At 37.8% G+C, this 22335-nt stretch overlaps 1 protein-coding gene across 2 annotated transcripts in view; it reads right to left on the bottom strand.

Moving 5' to 3' along the window:
• The window catches only part of CTNND2 (catenin delta 2), a 646172-nt gene that overhangs the window by 92554 nt on the left and 531283 nt on the right, over nt 1-22335 (bottom strand). For both annotated transcript variants that reach the window (XM_013130147.3, XM_034063316.1), the window contains exons 13-14: nt 7704-7821; nt 4160-4345 (exon numbers count right to left, since the gene is read on the bottom strand). In XM_013130147.3, coding sequence (XP_012985601.2) covers nt 4160-4345; nt 7704-7821 — 304 coding nt within the window. The remainder of the gene's footprint in view (nt 1-4159; nt 4346-7703; nt 7822-22335) is intronic.

The following is a 22335-nucleotide window of genomic DNA, read 5'->3' on the forward strand; positions in this document are numbered from 1 at the left end:
CTTTCTGTTTTCCCACAGATAATAATATTATACTTTGCTTTTATTGCAAATCTTTAGAAGCTTCGGGTCATTAAAATTTAATGACAAAGCATATGCCTCAGGAACTTGTCTGAGCTCTGGTAAACCACAATGAGAGGCATGATTGTGGCTCTTTTAACACCACCCAACTTTATTCCGAAACATAAAGAACACTTGTTTCTCATGATCCTAAGGGAACTCCTTAGATAAAGTCATTTGGAAGTTGTCATTAAACTATGACCTGAACCAAGTAAATTCTCCAATTTCGAGATGTAGAGAAGTTTCCATTTAGACAACTGATGTCAGAAATGACAAATATATCCCAATTTGTTCTTGAAAGGCCTTTCAAGGAAAATCCCATTTTGTATTACCACTCAGTCTTGTTCTTTTCTTCAAGTAGCTCATGTGTGACAATAACTGAAATATAATCTAGAGAAATAAGGATAGTTTTCTCCTAAGTCATAAACCAAATAAATTAACTTCTTCTTTCTTTACAGAGAAAGCCAAAGAGAATGTGACTTAAAAGTCACAGAAAGTTTCTCCTGCTTAATGGTTTAAGAAACAAACTCCCCAACTGCATGAGACTTTTCTTTTTTTTTTTAGTAAAGAAAGTTGTAACTTTGTCCTCATCCTCCATCGAAAATGATACATTTGGTACTATTCTCCAATTACAGTAGTTTTGCTACTAAGTTGAACACTTTAAAAACTAAAACCCACTCCATATTGGTCACTTCAGAAGGAGTTCAAAATACACACACTTAAGAAACTAAGTGAAGGACTGAAGAGATACACTGTAAAAGGGAAATTTCAAAACTGCATTCACAAATACCTGAGTATTTTTATCCCACCCTATCTTGTAAGCCTATCTTCTGAGGAAGACTGAAACCGTCCATATTCTTATATGAGAATACTGTGCACTGTCAAAAAAAGAATGATACCTATTATCCTTGACACGTATTTTCTGGGGACATAAAATGTAGCAGGCTGCAGAACTGACAAATGCTGCCCTATACTGAGGTGTCACAGCTCTTAACAGATTTGTCTGTGCCCTGTGTGTTGTCTGACAGGAAAGGCACTTCCAGTCTTAAAGCAATCACAGAGGTGAATCACAGGAGTTTCAACTCTGGGCTGAACTCCACCTTGTGTATCTGTAAGGAACAATAACAATGAGCTCGAAGAATGATTTTGTAAATTATTTTTTCTTTTTTTTTTTGTTTTACATTTCTTTAGAGCTTCTCCAACAAGTAACTAACGTTTGCACTGACTAGCATGAATGATACATTAAACCTAGGCTAAAACTCATTGTTTCCTCTTAATGGGCCATTGGACTAACTGACAACTTTTTTATCTTTCTTGTCTCCATTTCTTTCAGGTTTCCTTCCACAGGTTCAATGTACGGTGGTGTGAAGCACTTTGTGTTTCAGATGTTGTAAATTATTGCATCCTATGAAGATTCCATAGGCATGTCTTTGTTATTTACGTGTAAAACACTGTTCAACATGAGTAAGATTTTCAGATCTGTAGGGTATTTCACAGCATAAAAGCTTCACTGCTGAGGCACTTACAGGAATGAGCACTCTAAATATAGCATCCCAAGGAGAGCACAAAATCAGTTCTGAGGGACAGAACAAGCAGTATGAAACGGCTTAAGTACTGCAATTGAAGAGAGATTATCAAAGGTATTACCTGGAAAAATGTAAGAATCCTACTGTAAAATAGTATGTGCATGTGCAACAGACAGGGCAGCAGTCAGCACATAGGGAGACAATGTACAGGGGAAGGACATGCGAAAATGTTCTCTGGTGGAAAGGGTTAATGAGGTTAATTTAGGTGGGTGAATCCTGACTAACCTAAGGAACACAGGATGATCCTACTGTTAGAGACTTTTGCCTGGGGAAAAAAAAACTAATCCTCCAGACCCTTCATGAATACTGATTTATCTTGACACACACAGAAACAGTAACAAGAGTACTGCTGACTGTGACACTGCTTTTCAGCAGTATGAACCTACTTGGGTCCTGAAAAAACTCAAGATGACAGAGTGAAAGCAGCAGAAAGAACATTCTATTTTTTGTTTCCATTTATGAGAGTAACTTGGGAGAGCTGTTTCCAGTGTGGTGATCTTGCTGATAGGCCTCAGTCACATTTGGTTTTAGTAGCATTCTAGTTAATCTTGTAACATATGTTAAAATATTTGGTATGGTCAACATTAGTCAAGTATCATGGGGTGAGAATATTGCATTCTGAAGAAAGTTCGCAAGGATGCCTGAAACTCCTGAACTGAGTAATAGTTATGGGTGAGAACTGGTATATGGCAAGATGGGGTAGGCTGTCCAGATTTAAAGGAAATTGGATGAAAGAAAAAAAAACCTAAAAAACATTTTGAATTTCTGCAAGGTAAAGTGGTCCTGTGTATAACAAAATTAGTTCTGGTAAGAGTGAATTTATTTCCTTGCCACAGAAAAGGCTACTGAACAGAAACCTGAAAGTATGTGCATAGTTTTACCTTTTTTTTATTTAAAAAAAATTATATTAAACCCTTCCATTAGGCAAACACATGCAGATCTGAAGATACCATTACAATGCTGATAATTAACACCCACAGAAAGATACAAAAGATATCTAGGAACAGGCAGAAGTACATATATTGTAAAGGAAATCAGCTAGAGGACATTAGTTTTCTGTCCTGAAGGAGGAAAAAGATCCTTTATAGGGAACCTTTAAAGTTCAGGGACGCCCAACAGGAACATTTCAACAGTCAGCAGCACCCAGAAGTCTGAACCTGATCTCCAGAGGAAGAATTTAAAAAGCGTTTACACAGCATGTATCCACACGTGTGCATGTGTTGGCAAACAGCACTGAAAGAGAGAGTTGCAGTATGACCCATTCATACCCAGACATGCTATTTTTGTTCCTGCACTTTGAGCAACTGCAAGTGCAGTGTGTGGGAACTGTTAATTTGTGAACAGGAATGATGACTGCTTTATGGAGTAAGATTAATTTGCTTAGTCACCTTTTATCTCACTGTAGTCCAATACAGGAATATCAACAAACAGCCATAATAAATCCAACTTTTCCAATGACTACATTGTTTTAACTAGAAGAGTAGGTGAAAATGCAAGTCTTACTAGTCACAAGTGCTGTGTTTTCCAGCACTTGAATCCTAGCTCATTAATGTTCTATAACTTTTTCACATTATCACAATTTGCCTTTATGAACTCAGGGATATTTTCAATACTGGCTTACACCATTTATTCATATACCCAGTGCACCTAACTGCTTATTCAAATGAGTATTTTCTTTGAGCAATCTGAAACAGAAATAAATGTCAATGGAAAAGACTAAGTCTAGGAAGAGATGGAGAACTACCTGCTGCCAGCATAGGTTTTTTGAAAAAGGTCTTAAATCAGCAGCCATTCCTATTGCTATTTAGTGTGTGCATTGATAGGAAAATGCCTTTCCCTGCAATATCATCATCATCATCCCCAAATTTTAAGTCATTAATGGAAAAACAAGGAGATAAATACACCTTGAAAATCAACTCACCTAAAACAAAATCTGCAGCACCTTTAATAACTTAAGGAAACTGAAGACTTTTCTTCTCAATCTTTTTTGATAATGACACAAAAAAGCATGCATATTCTGATATATCTAAACATTTACTCACATTGCTTGATTCAATCCTGTACAGTTTTCTCCCAACATGTAGAGATAGTACAAAACTAACTTTGAAGTAAGCATGAGAACATAAGCCTGATGTCTGCTTGTACCAAGGCCTCTTTCTACAGTGTGTGGAAGTACAGTGTAAAGTATATGCAGATTACATTTGAATGTTAAGACTTACACTGCTCATGATAAACAGCTTCCTTTTACAGACTGAGCATTTTACAGTATTTACGGCAGTGTACCCATGACAACAGTTTCCTGGTGCCACCATGTTATGTGCAACTTTCTCAGGCATACATACTCCATTATTTCATAGCAATTTCTGCTTTAAGCTCTCAACTAATTAACAAAGGCAAGAGTTTTGTATATTATGCATCATGCACTTTATTTCTAATATAGTGCATTAATTATATATATACTTTAAACGATGGGCAATTCAAGTACTTGCAACACAGCTGCAAGTAACTGCCATTACCTGATCTTGTGATTTCTTTTTCTTCTTCTTCTTTCCCCAGCAACCTGAACTCTCTGCATCTTTTCCATTGGCATCACCACAGAGTAATCCATCAAGTTCATCTGTTCCCATCTGCTGTCCCTGAGATGTTTCTGCAGCTAGCCTGTATGAGAGGTTCCTCAAAATGCACACACAGTTTTCCACGGTCTGAAAAGTATGACAAAACAAAACAACCAACCAAACAAAAACCAAACAAAAAAAAAATACCAGAAAAAAAGTTACAATCCTTCCCTTACTCACTCTGTATACAAAGTAGAAGAAACATCATTGATCTTTGCACACAAATTTACCCAGCACAATTTTCACGTGCTCATTTCTGAGCGCTCCCTAGATAACCACAGCTTAAGAGATTTAGAAATTTTTATGGAAATAAATCAGCAGTCTGGACAGTATTTTACCAGGAGTTTTTTTACTGTCCTTCTCAATTTCATGCTGAAGTCCTACATGAAACAGAAGCTGAGGTATAAGGGCATCAAGGGAACCTGAACACAAAGAAAATGCCAGCAAAATCCCACCTCAATGAACAGAAAATGCTCCGAACAGAAACTGGCAACAGGTTCTGGGTTTGGTTTGTGTTTTCTTTTCTGGCATGAATTCAATGCCAGAAAACACAAAAATACAGAAATCAACAGAAAAATTGGATCTGAGTTCTGTTTCACAAGTACTTGTAAGCATGACCACACGATGCTTCTTGATTTCCAGAGATGAGACTAGATATGTCAGACCTCCTGCTTTTACTGCTTCTAGCCAGGCTGCAGACACCTTGTGGGCAGCCTTTCCTTCTCATCTATTTGCTCCCCTAACAGGTTGTTCCTTCTGTAGAAGACACTGGCAGGAATCCAGAAATGGAGTGAAACCCAGTGGAGGAAAATTCACTGATAATTCAATATAATTTCTGCAAGTCTAAAAGATGCTCAGTTTACACTTATCTGAAGCTTCCCCATTAAGTTTGTTCAATTTGGTCTGACTATACCTAATAAGGAGGATATGAGCTTAATTTTCTGGAGGCAGGGAAAACACGGTTAAAAAAAAATCACCTGTATCCGTCTGTATTTATTTCAGCAATTCTTAATGCTTCTTGGAGGTAAAAAGCTATGGTCACTACATCCCAGCTCCATAAACCCAGAACAGAATGACTGTGAGGCTTTCAGCTCTGTCTTACTCTGCCATATTCACCAGTGAGGTAAACAGATGGAGCTTCATTTACTTTCATATACTGTGTGAGCTTATGCCAGGTATGCAGTTGGCACATAGCTTTTGCAATGACATTAAGTTCCAGAGATGATACTCAGACTCATCTATGCAGGACTGTTTTATTTTTTAAAACAGGTGAAATTTCACAATGCACTTGTGCTAATTTGACACCTCCAGCCAAATACAAAAACACATGTAGGAATGTGTGTGTAGAAAGTGTTCTTAGTACATCTTTCATACCTGGAAGCTTTGCAGACCTCACAGTGACTATGTATTTTTTTTTAAAATGTGTGATTTCTCTTTTACTCTTCCATATACAAATTTTATTCACTCATGCTAACATTTACTTCTGCACAGAGATAATGCACCAAAGTTGAAGCTCTGTGTTTGTCAGTCAGGGTTCTAAATTTTAATTCCCCTTTTTACAAATACTAGTTTTCACACTTAATTCTCATTATGTTGAAAACAAATCAGTAGAGTCCACTGCAAGGACCTTACCTCAAACTGAAAACTGATAAGCAAACTTTCAAGGCTCAAATGCAACCAGCACCTTCTTTCCTAAGGTGAACTCCTGTGCAAAATGGTTCTAACCAAACAGTTGGGCAGACTTCACTCCTTGACTTATGCCTTTGAACTTTCCAGGGTCCTTGTATTCCTTATTCCTTTCTCAGTTTCATCATAAGGGGACTAAATAAAAATTCACTAGTCTTTCTACTTTAATAGAGTAAATAAAAATTATGACCAGCAACTGTCAGGTAACCATGTCTAAGTCATTAATTTTTAACACTTTAACTTGAGTTAGCATAGCTTCCTCTTATTACATATTTACAAGAAACAATGCTGCTAAGATGCTTGTAATGCTGCTATAATTTATGCACTCTTGTTATTCCTCATGTTGGTGAAGTTTTTAACTACAACTCTGCATGTGCTTGCAAGTCTGCCATCCTCTTTCAGAGCCTTCAGGAGCAGAGACTAGTTTTTCAGCATTTCAGTTGTCACTATTACAGAATTATGGTTATTTGGAAAACAACATTTATAACTTTACAATAAAATTCAATTGTTTTGTTAAAATAGCACAGTTTTTGAAACTAGATAACAAGTGATATAGAGTTAAATATTTTAATTCAGTTACATTCTTATTTAGACAGGAGGTTAAAACTACTAAGGCAGGCAAAATAATTTCTCTCATTTCTTCATTTTTTCCTTTCGTATGTATGTCTTAGCCTGTAGTTTTTCCAAGTCATTCCAGATACGAATATAAACAGAATAGTTTATATTAACAATAGGCAGCAAAACAGGAAGCTTACTGTACTCCTTATTTACCCTTTTTAACAGTAAAACAGTCCAGCACCACACAGTACAAACTTTTCGTAATTCCCCTCTCTGTCTGCTAAATTCATAGGCAAATTTTACCTATTTGGCTCAAGCTAATGAATGAAGAGTTCTGGAGGTTATCACTCTCCAATTTATACAACCCAGAGGTCCATGGGCAACTATCTGTGAAGGATCACTTGGAAATACAAACACAGTACGCTTTGAAACTGCTGCATAGACGGTTGCTCTTCTTTGAAACTGAAATCTCTGATTCTTAGGGGTTTGCAAATAGACCAAGATTGCTCTGCTGCAACAATGGCAATTAATTTAACCCCATATACTGAAAGTAAAAGATATTTGAAGGTAGCCTTTTCCTTCTTTTTCTGGAATACATTAGTGTATCACAAATCTTCAGCTGTAAATGGTTGAAGTCTTTTTCATTAGGCAGTGCCTTTTACCTGTCCATATCCTACTACTTTCAGAGAAATAAAGTTGACACAAAAATACAACTTAAAACAGTTGTTACTGAAGGCGTTAATTAATCCTCTTCAAAGAATAAATAATGTTGGCTGTAATGCCAAACAGTTCATTAACTGTTTGCTGGTTTGCTTTGTAAGCTTATGTCACTGTTATTAGCTCTGTTTCATAGTCGGTACTGAAAAATCCATTTTAAGGTAAACCTGGCAGAGCAACATAAGAAACTTCACCTGGAATATGACATATTTGCTCTTCTTAAACAAGTAGCCTCTGTTCTCCCTTAGAAGTGAGAGGATGACATGCTTACCTGTGCAGGTTACACAAGCAGACACAAATCCAATACTTAGCACACAGAAAACCACAGCTCAACAGAAGGAAAAGAAAAAGACTGGCTAAATTATGCTTTGCTAAAGCATCACCCTCACAACACATTTTTTTATAAAATAACCTGTCACTTTATAATCTTGATGTACCCTGAATTCCTGGATACCTTGCACTTGAAAAGACAAAGATGACAAACCTTACTATCAATTTCACTGCTCCCCAGAGCAGACTGGATCACATACAGCAATGCATCCGTCAGGCCATCACACTCCCTCATTCTTCTGCGGGCCTCCTCTCCAGCAGAGCTGACATTCCTGTAAAGCAACAGCAAAGGTCACCACCTCCACAGGTCCCCTGCCCACCTCACCTCCTCAAACCTTCTCACCATTAACATACAGATAAAACACTTGTTTTCTGTTCTCCTTTCATCAGTTCAGAGCTGTGAATAATGAAGACAGCTGTGAATGAGCTCAGGAAATGTAACAGGGAGGGGAACAAATGGAAGTCATCAGGTACTCCACAGGAAGGGGCAGAAAGGCCAAGCAGCATGTGCCCACCTGAGCAGTGAGGCTCACAGGCTGCTAAAATCTGGAGAAAGGCTCATCATTTTTCTTTTTCTTTTTTTTTCTTTCAAGTAGTGAAAAAGTGTATCTAAAATGTGCATATGTACATATAAATCAGGCTTTAAAAGTCTAGAGGCTTTGCCAAGGAAATCTCCTGGGATTTGAAGAGCCCAGTAGTTAGGGCTCTTAACCTGAGAGAAAAATACGATCAACGCATAACATAAACCACCTGGTGTTGCTTGCTTCTCATTTGACATGAGCGTTTCCTTTTCTCCCTCATTTTGAGAGAACATTAATCCTCAAATCTTCTCTTTACGTAGTTATTCACAGGTTGTTTTATATTGCAAAATTTAAAACCTCAGCCTATTATAGTAACTGTGTTCCTCAGACAGGGCCAGAGGGCCTTGTCAACACATGGATAAAAACACAATTAAAACAAAATTTACTACATCACATGTGTCATAAAGTTCAAAATATTGCTATATAAAGAAACAAATATATATGGAAGAGCTTATATAAACAGAATCTATATTTGCTACCATCAAGTCTCCCTGACACATTCAAATTTGCACAGCAATTTTAATTTGGAAATGGTTAAATTAGCAATCTCAGGAACGGGGTGAAACATTTCATATAGTCTCTTCAGTAGGGGAAGACAACCCTCTGGCATTGGCCCATTGATTATGTCATTTTCAAATGCCTTTGCATTACAGATGGAATAAGGGTGAGAAACCTTGGAGGGGAGAATGAGATGGAGGCAGGTGAGTCGACTAAAGGATAGGTTTCCTTTCAGTTCTTTTTTTGCTCTATCTACTTCATCCTGTTTGGCCTCCCTGTAATCTAAAAACCAGAATTTCCATTCCCCCAAAGCACCGAAGAGTTTTCCTAATCAAGTAATCTTACAACTGGACAATTCCCCAGACCCTCCAATGCAGGTTCCTAATTGATTCTGCTCCCTAAACACACATGATTTTCCATCTATACTTGCATCCCTACAAAGTTCTAATTAGTTCTGCTCTCCACACACAAACTGCTTCAATTAATTCAATACCATTCCCTTCACGTCTGCAGACGGCCTGACAAAAACCAGCCCTGGAGCACTAGAATGAATTCCTTTATTTCCTAGCATGAAAGCATGAACAAATTCATGCTTTCCATTCTCCTCAAGACTCTCAGGTTCAACACACATCACTACACACCAGAAGTGTGCCCTTCATAATGGCTTGTAAGTTTTGTGTTGCGATGGAAACCTTCTAACTTCCCTTTGGATGACAGAAATCAGTAGGTAAAATTACAGTGCATGGTTTTCCCAAAGCAGTGCCCACACACCACATTTGCAGGGCTGGGGACTCTACCTACACTTTATGTTTAGTAGGCTATCCCCTTACAAAAGGCAATAACTTCGTATGAAATTCTGGAAGGGCAGCACATCTAGAAAAAGCAAATTCATGGATATGAAAAGTGCATTGTGGGGTGGGCAGAAAAGGGGGATCAGAGGACTTCTTTAATTTGAAATTCTACTCTCCCACCTCCAGGAAGACAGTTGTATCCAACCCTAAAAGAATAACTGCACAAATTACAACAGGAGGGTGCTGAGGAATTGTTCCTAGCACACCCCCTTTCCTGGCACGGCTACATATGTATCTAAAAGAGGAAGTATTACTGAATCTTTTAAATCAGAACTAGATGCAACAGTCTGTACTAATGTAATGTGTCCAGGGTTCTTCATTTTCTGCAGTTACATATACTGTGTGCAAGCTTTCAGATTATACAGACTTATACATTAGCAGAAACAGGGAGAGAAATTCTTCATGATCTTTTCATTGAGGCAGTTTCTCCTTTGCTCTACCACGTCACCTTGACTCTCCAGAGCATGCAGAGGCTGGAAGCCTGTCAGCTCCTTTCCAGGTTCACCAGAAACTCCTCCTCACCAAGACAGCAATGTCAACATTATAGTCCCCAAGCTGTGAGCTGTCTGCCTCATTCATTTCTAGCCAAACAAAGAATACAAGGGCACTATACAAAGTAATACAGACACACTAGGCATGTATCTTGCACAGACAATGTATTTCCTTGCTGTGTGTGGAGGAGACATTGAATTCAGTTCTTCTGTTTATCATCCTTCTTATGCTCCTGCTGCTTCTGCAACCAAGAGGTGAGTATACCAAATTCCCATGACTGCTTTTCCTTTTCTTTTAAAAGTCTCTGTCTAGTTTCTGCACTGACTCAGCTACTCCAGCCCTCCCCAGACCTGGCATATTTATTTACATGGGAAATGGCTTAAAACCCAAGACAAATCCAAACCTTGCATCAACATTTTGGCAGAAATAATAATTTGATTACTTAAAAAAAAATACTTCCTATTACCTTACTATTCCCATTCCACCTCTATTGACGGAATCACTGTTAACAAATGTTTCAAAGAAGGTCCCTAATTTCATCATGTTCAAGCTATGTAATTCTGTGAAACAGAAGCAAGCTCCAGAATATATAAGCTGTCAAAGAAAATATGCTACCATCTTAATTTTGTTATTTCTCACTGTTAACTGGAACATGCTGTAGCTGTCAGTGTGACAGGGAGTAAGACATGATTTGTCATTTGTGAATTTACAGGTCACTGTGCAAACCTTAAACTGGAGCATTAGTAGTATCTAATGTTGGTAAAATGTCCCAGTAAGTAAACACGTATTTCTCCAGTGTCAGTCTCCATACAAGTGACCACATTTTCTTGATTTTTGATGAGATGCAGAGATACAATGGACAGGTTTTCAAGAAAAAAATACTTTGCCATCATAACGGCAGTCTAGCAAAATCTTGACTGCCTGGTAAATTTTGATTCTTTGCAGAAACTCTATTCACAGGATATATGTGAGGTATAGGCTGATATTTTGAATCTAACTGTACAAGAAGTCCTTTAGACCTCTATACTCCAGTAAATTAATTTCATCTGGAATCCAGTCACACAGGAATACCAAGAATACAGAGTATTGAAGAGTAATTCTCAGCTTAGTCAGAAGGTCCACTCAGACCTCCAAAAACCTGCAAACGTAAATACCTTCTCAGGAGAAGAACACTAAGAACAGATAGAACAAGAGCTCAGACCTATGGCTCATCAAACTGCTATTTTATGAACAAATGGAAGACTGATAATAATGTAAGAATGGAAAGAGAATTACAATAATCCAGCTCTAGTTTCATGTGAAGATATGTCACAGCTATCATGCCATCACCTGATAACTAACAGCAGGCATGAACCTCCCAACACACACTAGGAGTGTTAATCCAGTGCTCTATGGGTATGAAGCACGCAGTATGAAAGAACGCCCAACATGTTCCTGATTCTTATCAACCTTGACATTTACCCTAGCAATTTAATATAAGTGGTGGAATTTGAGGTAGGGGAAGATGGGTGGTGTCAAGTAATTTCTTTCTCCTTTAGGGTCATTTTTCACATACTTACAAAAACTGTGGCAAGTTTTGCACAAAATTCTTATGGCTCTAGGATAACTAGGTTCACCTGCCTTATCCAGGGAAGGGACATTGAATTCTATGGAAGGATCATCCAGAAAGCCAGTGTGCTTCTGAGAAACACGCTCCCTGGATATGGGAACATTTAGGAAGCTGTTGACATTGCTCCCAGTGGCAGTTCAATAAATCTCAAAGACAGTGTTTAGCAAAGATGAAATGAAGATAGGTCTCTTCGTCAAGGTACCATGATAAAAACAGAAAGCATGTTTGATAGCTAGTATATGTAATATTTTTGCTATGCACTGAGGTGATGCAAGAATGGACAAACACAAGAAGGACAATATCCTATACCAGGTGGAATGCAAAGTTTTCTTTGCATAAAACTTCAGATAATCCAAAGTACACCTTTATTCCAAAATGTCTTGTGTAAGAAGGACTAATCATAACAGCCTCAAACTTTTTCATCCTTCTTATTATAATAGCCATCAAAAAGAGATTTTTCATAGAAAGGGGGAAAAGTTTATATAAACCAAGATTTCAAAAAATTCCACCAATGTTGTAGGAACCATGTTTATGTTTCTCTGAGGATACCTCACAAGGGAATAGCTGTCAGAAGAATACTGAGTATCCAAGTTTCAACTGACGTGCTAAATACTCACCTTTAAAACACTTGCATGAAAAATAGAAATACCAATATCCCTGATACCGGCCTCCTCTACATGTGCTCTTCTACATGCTGCCTATTTTTAATTCTGTCTGACTGACTAAACATTCTCTTTCAGGGACGGAGTCCTATCTCAGCAGCAAGCTGGCATCTCCAGCACCACCACAGGCTGAAGTGAATGGTGATGATTTTATGAGTTGATCTGCAGTGTAGCAGATGAACACATAAGAGCTATTACTTTTTCTTTGTACTTCCAGCTGTTTCTATAAGCGTTCAGGCTCTGTGGTGCACGGGTTTAATATAGTAACTCACACAACAAAAAGAAACAACCAGCATTATGCACACATCCAGCAAGTGTGCTCATGGTCATCATCAGTACCTTGACAACTACACAATTTTAAGGGCTTTTTGTACTGGAGTAGTCCTTGAGTCACATTGGCTCATCTGTAAGTACTGAGTGCAGCCTTTGGACATACCGTAAATAGATCAGCTGTAGTAGTTACGGTTATGGCTGTACCTTTTCGACTAATCTTACTTTTTCCATCATTCTTTGTACACTAAGCCTTTTTTTTTTTAAATCATACAGATTTAAACAAGGCAGTGAGACAAAAAATAAGAAAACAGAAGATGGCTAATGCTTATTATTAAGAATTTCTAACTGTTGGGATCTGCCACAGATCCTCCTTGCAATTTTGCCCTATCTGAATGACAGGTCTATGCAGTATCAGCAAGACTTTTTCTTGCATAAATGTTCTTAGGCTTCTTTATCTATAGGTTCATCTTCAGAGGAGTAGTAATTTACTAATCCTGCATGTGGATTAAGAGTAACACAAGTTTTGAGGCAAATTCTCTCTTATTAATCAGAATATCTAAGCTTTAATTACAGAAACAGGACAATTTTATAACAAAGAATTTGGCCCCAGATCTTTATCTCTTAGGTATTCATTTCACTTTAAAAAAATACTTTGCAATTAGATAAACACCTGATTGCACCTCATGTGCATAGTCTTGGTTATTAACCTTTCTATCAAATGCTATGACAATGTCATTTAGCTTTGATTACTCAGCCATAGTTTTCATTTTCAAAACACTAGAGCAATTAGCCTACCAAGTCAAGCACTCAACAGGTAGCTTTTACTGCTGGGCTTCTGCATGCCCAATCCTTACGATAAATGCACTGTTTATAATGACTGCGCTGTGTGATCCGTGAAGCAATTGACTTCTAACAATTCTTGGCTATTTTTTGAAGAGATATGTGGTGGAAGAGAACAAAAACTGCAATAAACATATTAAAACAACTTGTCTCCCTAAAACCCCTAAACAAAGTCAAAATTCTATGCATAAAATATTTTTGGTAAGGTTCATGGTATAATCAATCATAGCCTCATCTGAAAGAAACAAAAAGTATTTCTAACTCCCCCTCTCCTCTGCCATGTATTTTTGTTTGAAGTGCATCTTCTATTTAAATAAAACTTAAAACTTCTATTTAAATACACAATTACACATTGTGTAGTCAGGAAATGTTTTCAATTATAGTATAAAAAACCCACCTGCAGGAAATTTCTGATCTGATATTTCATTTCTCTGGTAAGTAGTATTTGGCTCCATAAAAATAACTGTACTCATTAATGCTCAGCTGTTTATGTATATACTGCTTTTAATGCGTTACCTGCAGGAGGTGAAAAAGCCAGTTTGACCAGTGTTCATTCAGCTGGTAAGAGCTAAAATATCATGCCACTTACCACGCTCTTGGGAAGAAGCTGCTGTGATGCAGACTCTGAAGGTCGTAATGGGAAATGTCAATGTGAAGACATTTTTCTCCATTTAGAATTGTAACATTGCCAAATAGAGCTCTGTATGTGTTAAAGACTTATTGCACATAAGCGCGGTTTGACGTGGTGTGGTGGCCCCAGCCAGAAGCCAAGCACCACACTGCTTCTCACTCGTGCCCAGAGACTGCAGAAAATACAGGGATGAGGAAAAGGAGACTTCTATTTTCAGCAGTCTTTCCTTCTTCCTCTTTATCTGAGGGAGCATAATAAAATGGCCAATCCAAGATGTCTAAATGGTTGCCTCTTCCACTGAAAAGCACAATGGTGTATGAACCCATATGGCAGGGGTGTTGGAACTAGATGATCTTAAGATCCTCTCCAACCCTAACTATTCTATGATTCTACGATTTTACGAATTTAAATGAAAAGGTGTTAGGCATAATAATTCAACCATTACTTTTGCTTCAATGTACACTGCACTCAGCCAGTAGCACTTTGCAGATCTTAAGAGACCATCATCTGAATCTCTAATGGTAGTGTCCAAACTGTTCATTATTACCTAACTGAGCCATAAGCACAGTGTACAGCCTCCTATTTTAAACCATTCTGGTATCTCAGGACTGAAAGAAAGTAAATATTAGCATGTTGAAAAATGCTATAAACTACAGCAAACCATAATAAAATACAGAAGTAGTACATGTGGGAATAACTAAGATATGCTAGGAGGAGTCAAAAGGGCTGATTCACAATCCTACCTTTGTTCTTTGAAGATTTAATGCATAACCTATAAGCATGTTAGATAAGCGACAGATTGATGGTATTTATTTCAGTTTTAAAAAGACTTTTGACAAGATCTCTAACAAATGCACTCTAATGAGACTAAGCATCCATGGGAAGATGGATAGGTAAATGGTTAAAATAAAGCAAACTAAATGGTCTAGTTTCTTCTTCCCTGGTTACCTACTCTGGTCACTGTGAAAATGCAAAAATATTGTGTCAGATGCTTCAGTATTGTAAAGTCGTCTGTCCTGGTTTTGCATTTTTCTGCTCAGCTTGTTATCTTATTCAGAGAAAAACCATTGGTTAGACACAAATGATTTTCAATTAACCTCATTCTACCGATTATTTATCAGATTATTTTCTTCAAATGCTTACCAATTTGTCTGTTTTGATGTTCCTTAATTGCTTTCCTCTACATAAACTGTTCAAACAATTTCTAAACTATTAAAATTCAGGTTATTTGTTCAGCATTTCTGGGTCTACTTTCCTCTTCCACTAAAAGATGAAGTCTTTATTTGTCCTATTTAGTCCTATGGTAAAGTCTCGGACTTGCATGAGCTGCATAGCAAAATGAATTCCACAATAAGAAAAATATTCCCCTTAATTTTCTGTAGGCTATATTCTCAGGAAAAACTTGGCATTACAACTGTGTTCATAAGAAAAACTGAAAAGAAGCTGGCAAAATGCTTTAGAGTTCAGAATAAGCATTCAAGAAATATACTATCCGTAAAAAGCTTTTTACTGTTTTAGACTAATGCTTAAGAATATTATTCTGACTGTATTTATCAACATGTCTTACACAAATGAGATCACTTTATAAAATCCTTTGAATGCAATTTCTCTAATAGAATCTCAATTTTGTAAAGAAAAATCACCTTCCTGCAGCCAAAATTTTAACATATGTAACAGCCAGGGAAAAAGACTGTCTTTCAAAGCTGAAATTTGTGAAAAGGCATTTAGGTAACTTCACATAGTGTGTGAAATTTCTTGCCATTCTGATGTGTTTGACCTTGTCTTAGCTAAAGAAAAACCAATACTAAAACATCATAACGTACCTTTTGGTTTTGACAGTTCTTTCCCCTAAACTTATTCCCAGCATAGCTCATTTGCTTTTTAGGGATACACGCAAGCCTCTTTTCTGCACACACAAAAATCAGACTTGATTATGATGAAAGTGCAACTTCAGAATCCAATATGGGGCCAAAATGCATTCCTGACCTGCTTCCAGGTTTTACCTGAAATTGTCTAGCGCTTGCAGGCACATCCCATCTATAGATGTATTTGTTTCTAGAGCAACCGGAAAGGACCAGACCATCACATAAAATTAATGTTAAAAATATACATGACACCTATCCAAACAGAGCAGTTTGCCTGTTTAAAAAAACTCCTAAACCAAAATATCTGTGAAAAAGTTCCACAAGTATAGTTTTTTTGGAATGAGAATGAAAAACAAAAAACAAATGCCAAACTCCACAGAAAACATACTTCAGGTTATACTTCAATTGATACACATCTTTGTTTCTTAGAAGACTAGTTAATGCATCCTTTCTTCCCTCTGTCAAGAATTATGAACCCAAGAAGTCCTGAGAGTTTGCATTCTCTGGAGCCATCCTCTGCTCCACTTCAATAAGGCACACGGAATTGGCTCTTCAGCATGCTGAGAAGTCTTTGCTGAATGACTATGGCTGTGCTATCCCACAGAAGCAAAAAGGAAAGCAATTCAAAGCCTAACATCTGCATTTAAACTTACTCAGTCATTTGACTATCTTGGATTCTGGTGAGTATCAACTGTTGTCTGTACATTCTCTTAAATGTCCATTATAAAAGCAAATATTTTAATTAATAAACTATAAGTCCCCATCTTGCTCATGTTATTACTTGGGTATCCTTTTCGGTTCATACATACAAACTAAACACAGAGGAATGTTAGTCTCCCAGACAAAAAAGGCAGCTTAAATATCCAATGAATAGCCTGGAAGAGACTCCATATGCCAAACAGACCCACTGGCAATATATCTGATTGAAGCTTTAATCACACAGGTTCCATTGAGGGCAACCAAGCCTGTGCAGTAGAAAGTCCTATGCCACAACTGTCAAATTCCTTCTACAACATGACACAAAAAGACAAATCTGTGATTCAGGTACAACCCAGAAATTTTACAGTCAACTGGCCAGACAGTTACATACCCAAGTAAGTAGATGCTTTAAAATGGTGGCAAGCTAAACCAAGATCTCCTACTTTAGCTATGTAAGGATACGAGTGTGTCTGTGCAAACACAAAATCTGTATCTTAAAAAAAGGTGAAGGAGAACTTATTTCATAGATATTAACTCAGAATAGCATCTGTATAAAGGCAAATTATTTTAAATCTTTGGACAGGATCTCATGATATTTTGGTTTCTCGCTCTGTAGACAAGCATTCTACTTAGGCTAGATGACAATTCAGATATGACTTTCTAGTTGTACAATTATGAAAATAAACAATGGCATTACAGATGCATTCTGGGTTCCATTTTTAAGTAAGATTCTATTTTTAATGCTCTAATTTTCACTTTTCCATTTGTTATGCTGATTTTTAAGTTGACACTGCCGTCACTAAACCAACCCAAAGAGTTTTGGATCAGGTATTACAATATATTGTATATTCCTCCCATATACTTCAGTAGGCACATAAGCTCAGTGTGTTTGCACGTGTCCTTTAGTTTGAAACATTTCAAAGAATTATTAGTAATGCAGTTCTCAGGTCCTATAATCAAAATATTGGAAAGTTACACAGTTCTTTCACTTTGGTTTTAGAATCAACTTTTCAGGATAATCACCAAAATCAGACCGTAACCAATGTATATAGGTATGTTTAGCAGAGTTATCAGTCTGAAATTCCTATGAATAAAGATTAAGTTCCAAGAAAAAAAACCCAAAAGCAAACAGTGATTTGCAATAAGCAATCCTATGAACCAGGAGGAACAAACAAACAGGATCATGATTGCTCAAGTAAGATGATTCCCCTAACCTATAAAGCAATCTCCCTGTCACATCTGAGTTTCAAGTGCCTTTCTGCATCTATTTTACAGTCTTGAAAAAACATTATCAGTGCAGAGTCTCAAGAAGAAAGGACAATAAATCAGCTTTGGTTGTTGACTAATCAGATGATCACAGTTAATTACAACACCAATCAGTTCACTGGATTATTAGGTTCATCTTTTTCTGATCAGCTACTTACAAATTTTAATACAGAGGATAAGAAGTCACAAAGCAGAACACTCAGCAGAGTATTAGAAAGTATGAAACGCAATTTTGAATTACACAAATTAACTTACAGCAGATCACAGAAAAGTAGAATTTAACTGTTTTTCAACTGCTTGCATACTGATACTATCAGTGAATTGATTGCTACGGAAATCTGTCCAGCTGGAGTCTCATAAACCTGAGAGAAGCCCTTCTCCTCTACCAAACTAAAAATTCTTAGAAGTGTTGTCTTACCTCTTTTTTCTCCCCGTTCCTAGTCTAGACTAATTGCTAGCATATTAATTCTACCTTTTGTTTTAATGCCATTATCCAAGGCTCTATAGTACGTATAGCATTTCCTTCACAATTTTCATTTCTGCATCTCAAAATTCATTTATTATTTGCTTATGTTATTTCTTTCTAGTTACATTATTCATTATACAATATTGTTCCTGTGAAATTGCATTTTACTATTTCTGGAATAATTTCTCCCCTCAATTTTCTTATTTTTCTATTTTAACTCCATTATAAACATCAAGGTATCTCTGCTGCTTCTCACTAATAATGTCCCACAGTGTTAGGCTTTTTAAGCTAAATACCTGTAAAAAAAATCTCATTATCCATAAATTGCCTAATAGTAAAAAAAAAAAAAAAAAGAAAAAAAAAGTGATGCATAATATGTTATAATTCTTATGCTTGGGCTAAATATACCTTCAGCATAAGAAATAAGTATGTATATTCATGTCCTACTTTCATGTCAGTTAACCTGAAATTGCCAGAGTGTGTATCCTACCTCAGATTATGTCACTTCATCATATCTCCAAAAGGCTTTATGTGCATACTGAAAGATGATGAAAGAACTGACCCTCTAGCATGCCCTTCAGCTTAATGAGTCATTGTGCATCACTGCTGCTTGAAATAACCTGTAAAAAGAGAAGGGAATCACTCTACCACAAACCTACTTATACCCACCTAGTCCATGCCATATAAACCAATGAACAAACCCTCTGCTACTAGTGTTATTGTCAATGCTGTCTACCCCTTTGGTTTAGACCCCAGGGATGGTGTCTGACAACTTGGCTCTTCTGCCGAAACAAACTTCTTAGAAAACCCTACACTGTGCTGTCTCAATGCCTGACTCTGCTGTATGTCACAGTAATTGTTCTGGGGACAGAGATTATGTATTGTCAGAGATTTCATTTTTCCCTTTTCATTTTAACACATACCCTTGGAATCATTTCATTTGTCCCTGTTAAACTAAACACCAAAATTCACACTTCCCATTGGGCATGCAGATACTTATGAAACTCTGTCATGAATAGCAGTCTCTCTTCTCCCACTTTGTCATCTGCTTTGCCATGGAATGTACTATTATGTTTGCCTTCAGATATTCTTTCCTCCCATCTGTAAATATATACACCTAGCATGTTAATCTGTTTGCTTCATCCTGATTCTTTCTATAAATTAACCAAATTACTTGTATGCAGTGAAAGAGGACAACCCCTCAAAAGCATTCTGCCCCTTCCCTCACAAACTGACCTCATAGGAGCTGTATCTGAGTAAAAGCTTCTGCAGAATTATCAAGTTCTCTATTTCATTATCAATTTTGTGCATCCTATTTCCATCAGTTCTCACTTTAAAAAGGGGCTTTTTAAGAACTGTATGTTCTTTGGGCCAATGGGCAGAGTGTGTTTGGATTCTAACAATCCATGACTGACCAACCACAAAAAAAAGAGTGGGGTGAGAATTATACAAACTGAACACCCAAAGTGGAGAGCTGGTCTAAGTACAAAGTTACAGATGCTCTGGCAGCCTTCAGCCCCAGTCTCTTGAAATCTCCTAAGGGATTTCTGCAGTTGTGGTAATTCTTTAGTTGACAGATAAGCATTCCCTGAGTGACAGACACTCATTAGACTTGCCTTTGTGCGACCTGCTTTTACAACACATTCAGTGTACAAACTTCACCTCTAACACAGTGCTTTGACTGTAGTGGTGTTATGCTTGGGAAGAGTTTAATCCTTAGTATGCTTTGTGTGCCAGTCAGAGACCAAATTAGCAAAAAGATATTTAGAGCTTATAAAGGTGTCTGTTCTTTTATGAATAAACACTCATTCTAATTTTGTAATTATTATTTTACCATTCTCAGGTAATTGTCAGTTACTCAACAACATCGCTTCCTCTGGTACAGTGAAATACAATTCCCAGAATTACAGCAGAATTTCTTATACGAAGTATAAAGACTGCAAGTTATTTAATACAACGTTAGAAACCTCAGTGTGTATTCCCTAGCTCAGACATTATTTCCATTGCCAAATCTTACTGAAATAAGCATGTTAATACCTAATACTAGGGGATTTTTGTTTTCTTTCCTGAACAGGTGGCTCTGGTAAAATGACACTCCATCAGGATGGTAACTGGATGAACCAAGTATCACAATGTTCCAGTTCTTTATCTTCCTGCCCAGACTGGGAGGTATATTAAAGGCTCACGTGATCATAACTGATAAATTACCTGTCTGTTTTGCTCAAGATGATTAACTTATGGACACTGCACTGAGAAAGGCAGAATTACCATGCAATTTATTAATTATGCTTAAAGTCATTCCTACCGCTTCTGTGTTATTTGATTTACTTCATTTTTTACATACCTACCTACTCACCTGCCAGTTTTACATACCAGTGCCCATGGCCCAGGACCATGCACTGCTATTTAAAGGACCCCTCTGCTGCTGAGCCTGAAGCCCTGACCCTGTCCCAGCAATGCTGCAGCAGTACTAGTCCCCAGCCCTGTTTTTGCCTTGTTTGGATTTCCTGCCTCAGCCTTGGACCTGGCTTCATTCACTGCTGCTGCCTGATGCACTCTGAAGTGCCAACAGGACCCCAATTGTGTCTCCCCAACTCTGCTCCTCTGGCTGAGCCTGCTGGTGAGGGTACTGCAGGTCCATGCTGCACCCACCCTCACCTCCTGGTCTGGAGGCTGTGGGGAGCAGCCCCTGCTCCTGCTGCTCCCCGACACAATTCATTAGGTAGCCAACTCTCTCAATTTTGCTTTTCTGGATGTGATACTCCTTCACTTTCCACTCCTAAAGCTCCTGAAGACTGAGCACTGCTTTTGGTTAAAGGTCTATTATTTTGAATGCCCTAAGTCCTGCATACTTAACTGGACTAGGCGGATGTCATAAGTCTCCACAAGTGCAAGGTACATAGTCTCCATCTGAGAGTCCCTGCATCTCAGCTCCTCAATAAACTGAAAGCCATAAGTATGTCATATTTAAATTATATTATTTGATTTATGCATAGACTGGAAGGTCACAACATCCCTGTACTTTCCTCTCTATCCTGTAGCTTTTGTTCTATGGGATGTTATGTTGCCGAGGGCCCTAAACCTTCCCACACCATGTGGGGTACAGATGCTGGAGGACACTCAGCAGAGGCTCAGCTGCTCTTCCCGAGCTGCTGGGATCAGTTGATGACTTCAGTTTTGCTAGGTACAAGCAGCAATCACTGCAACCTTGGAAGTGTCCCTCTGAGAACAAATTTCTTAGCTGTATGAAACCACACCAGTGTTTAGATGAAGGGAAGAACTGTACACCCACACTCCAGAAACCCTCTGGTACTGATGGGTGCCACTGAACAAACCAGGAACATGCATGCATTGTTTGAACTCTTCTGCTGCAGGTAGCTTGCAGAAAAGTTATTTGAATTTCATATGCAATATTTACCCTGTACCAACTTCCTCTGGTGACCCATGGTCTACCCTGACAGTACTCACATAGAGTTACTGAGAAAAAACTATTCTGCAGTTCTTTTCTTTCAGTTTGCCCACTGCGTAGACAAGTCTAAAGCAAAACTTGCTTACAACACCCAAGTTGTAACCCTTACTCAGTATCAATTTAACCTTTAAGCCTACTACTCACCAATCATATCTGCACTCTTGCCTGATTGTTTTAACTAAATCTTTGCCCTCAGCTCAAAGTATCAAGCCATCCAACACTACTGTCATGAATGTCACCACCTCCCTGAGAATGTCCATGAAAAGCAGAACCCTGGCAGATGGAAAGCACAAACCTCAGTGTTAACCCACACCTTTTGTGGCTGTGCTGGGCTGCTCCAATTAGTGCCTCTGCCAGTCAGTGGTTCTGCTGGGATGGCTGCAGATAAAGCCACTTGAACACATGTATCTGAATGCTGGGGTTTCAATCCACACAGTGAAATCTTTTCTCAGAACATGGCTAATTAGACTGAGCTGTTAACATTTATAATTCAGATGGCAAAATCCCACAAACCTGCCTTTGCTATTTGCTATACCCTCTTACAGTAATCATTTCAGCATGCCACCCGCCCTCTTCTCCCAAAT

The sequence above is a fragment of the Melopsittacus undulatus genome, chromosome 1 (assembly GCF_012275295.1).
Source record: "Melopsittacus undulatus isolate bMelUnd1 chromosome 1, bMelUnd1.mat.Z, whole genome shotgun sequence".
Taxonomy (NCBI): domain Eukaryota; kingdom Metazoa; phylum Chordata; class Aves; order Psittaciformes; family Psittaculidae; genus Melopsittacus; species Melopsittacus undulatus.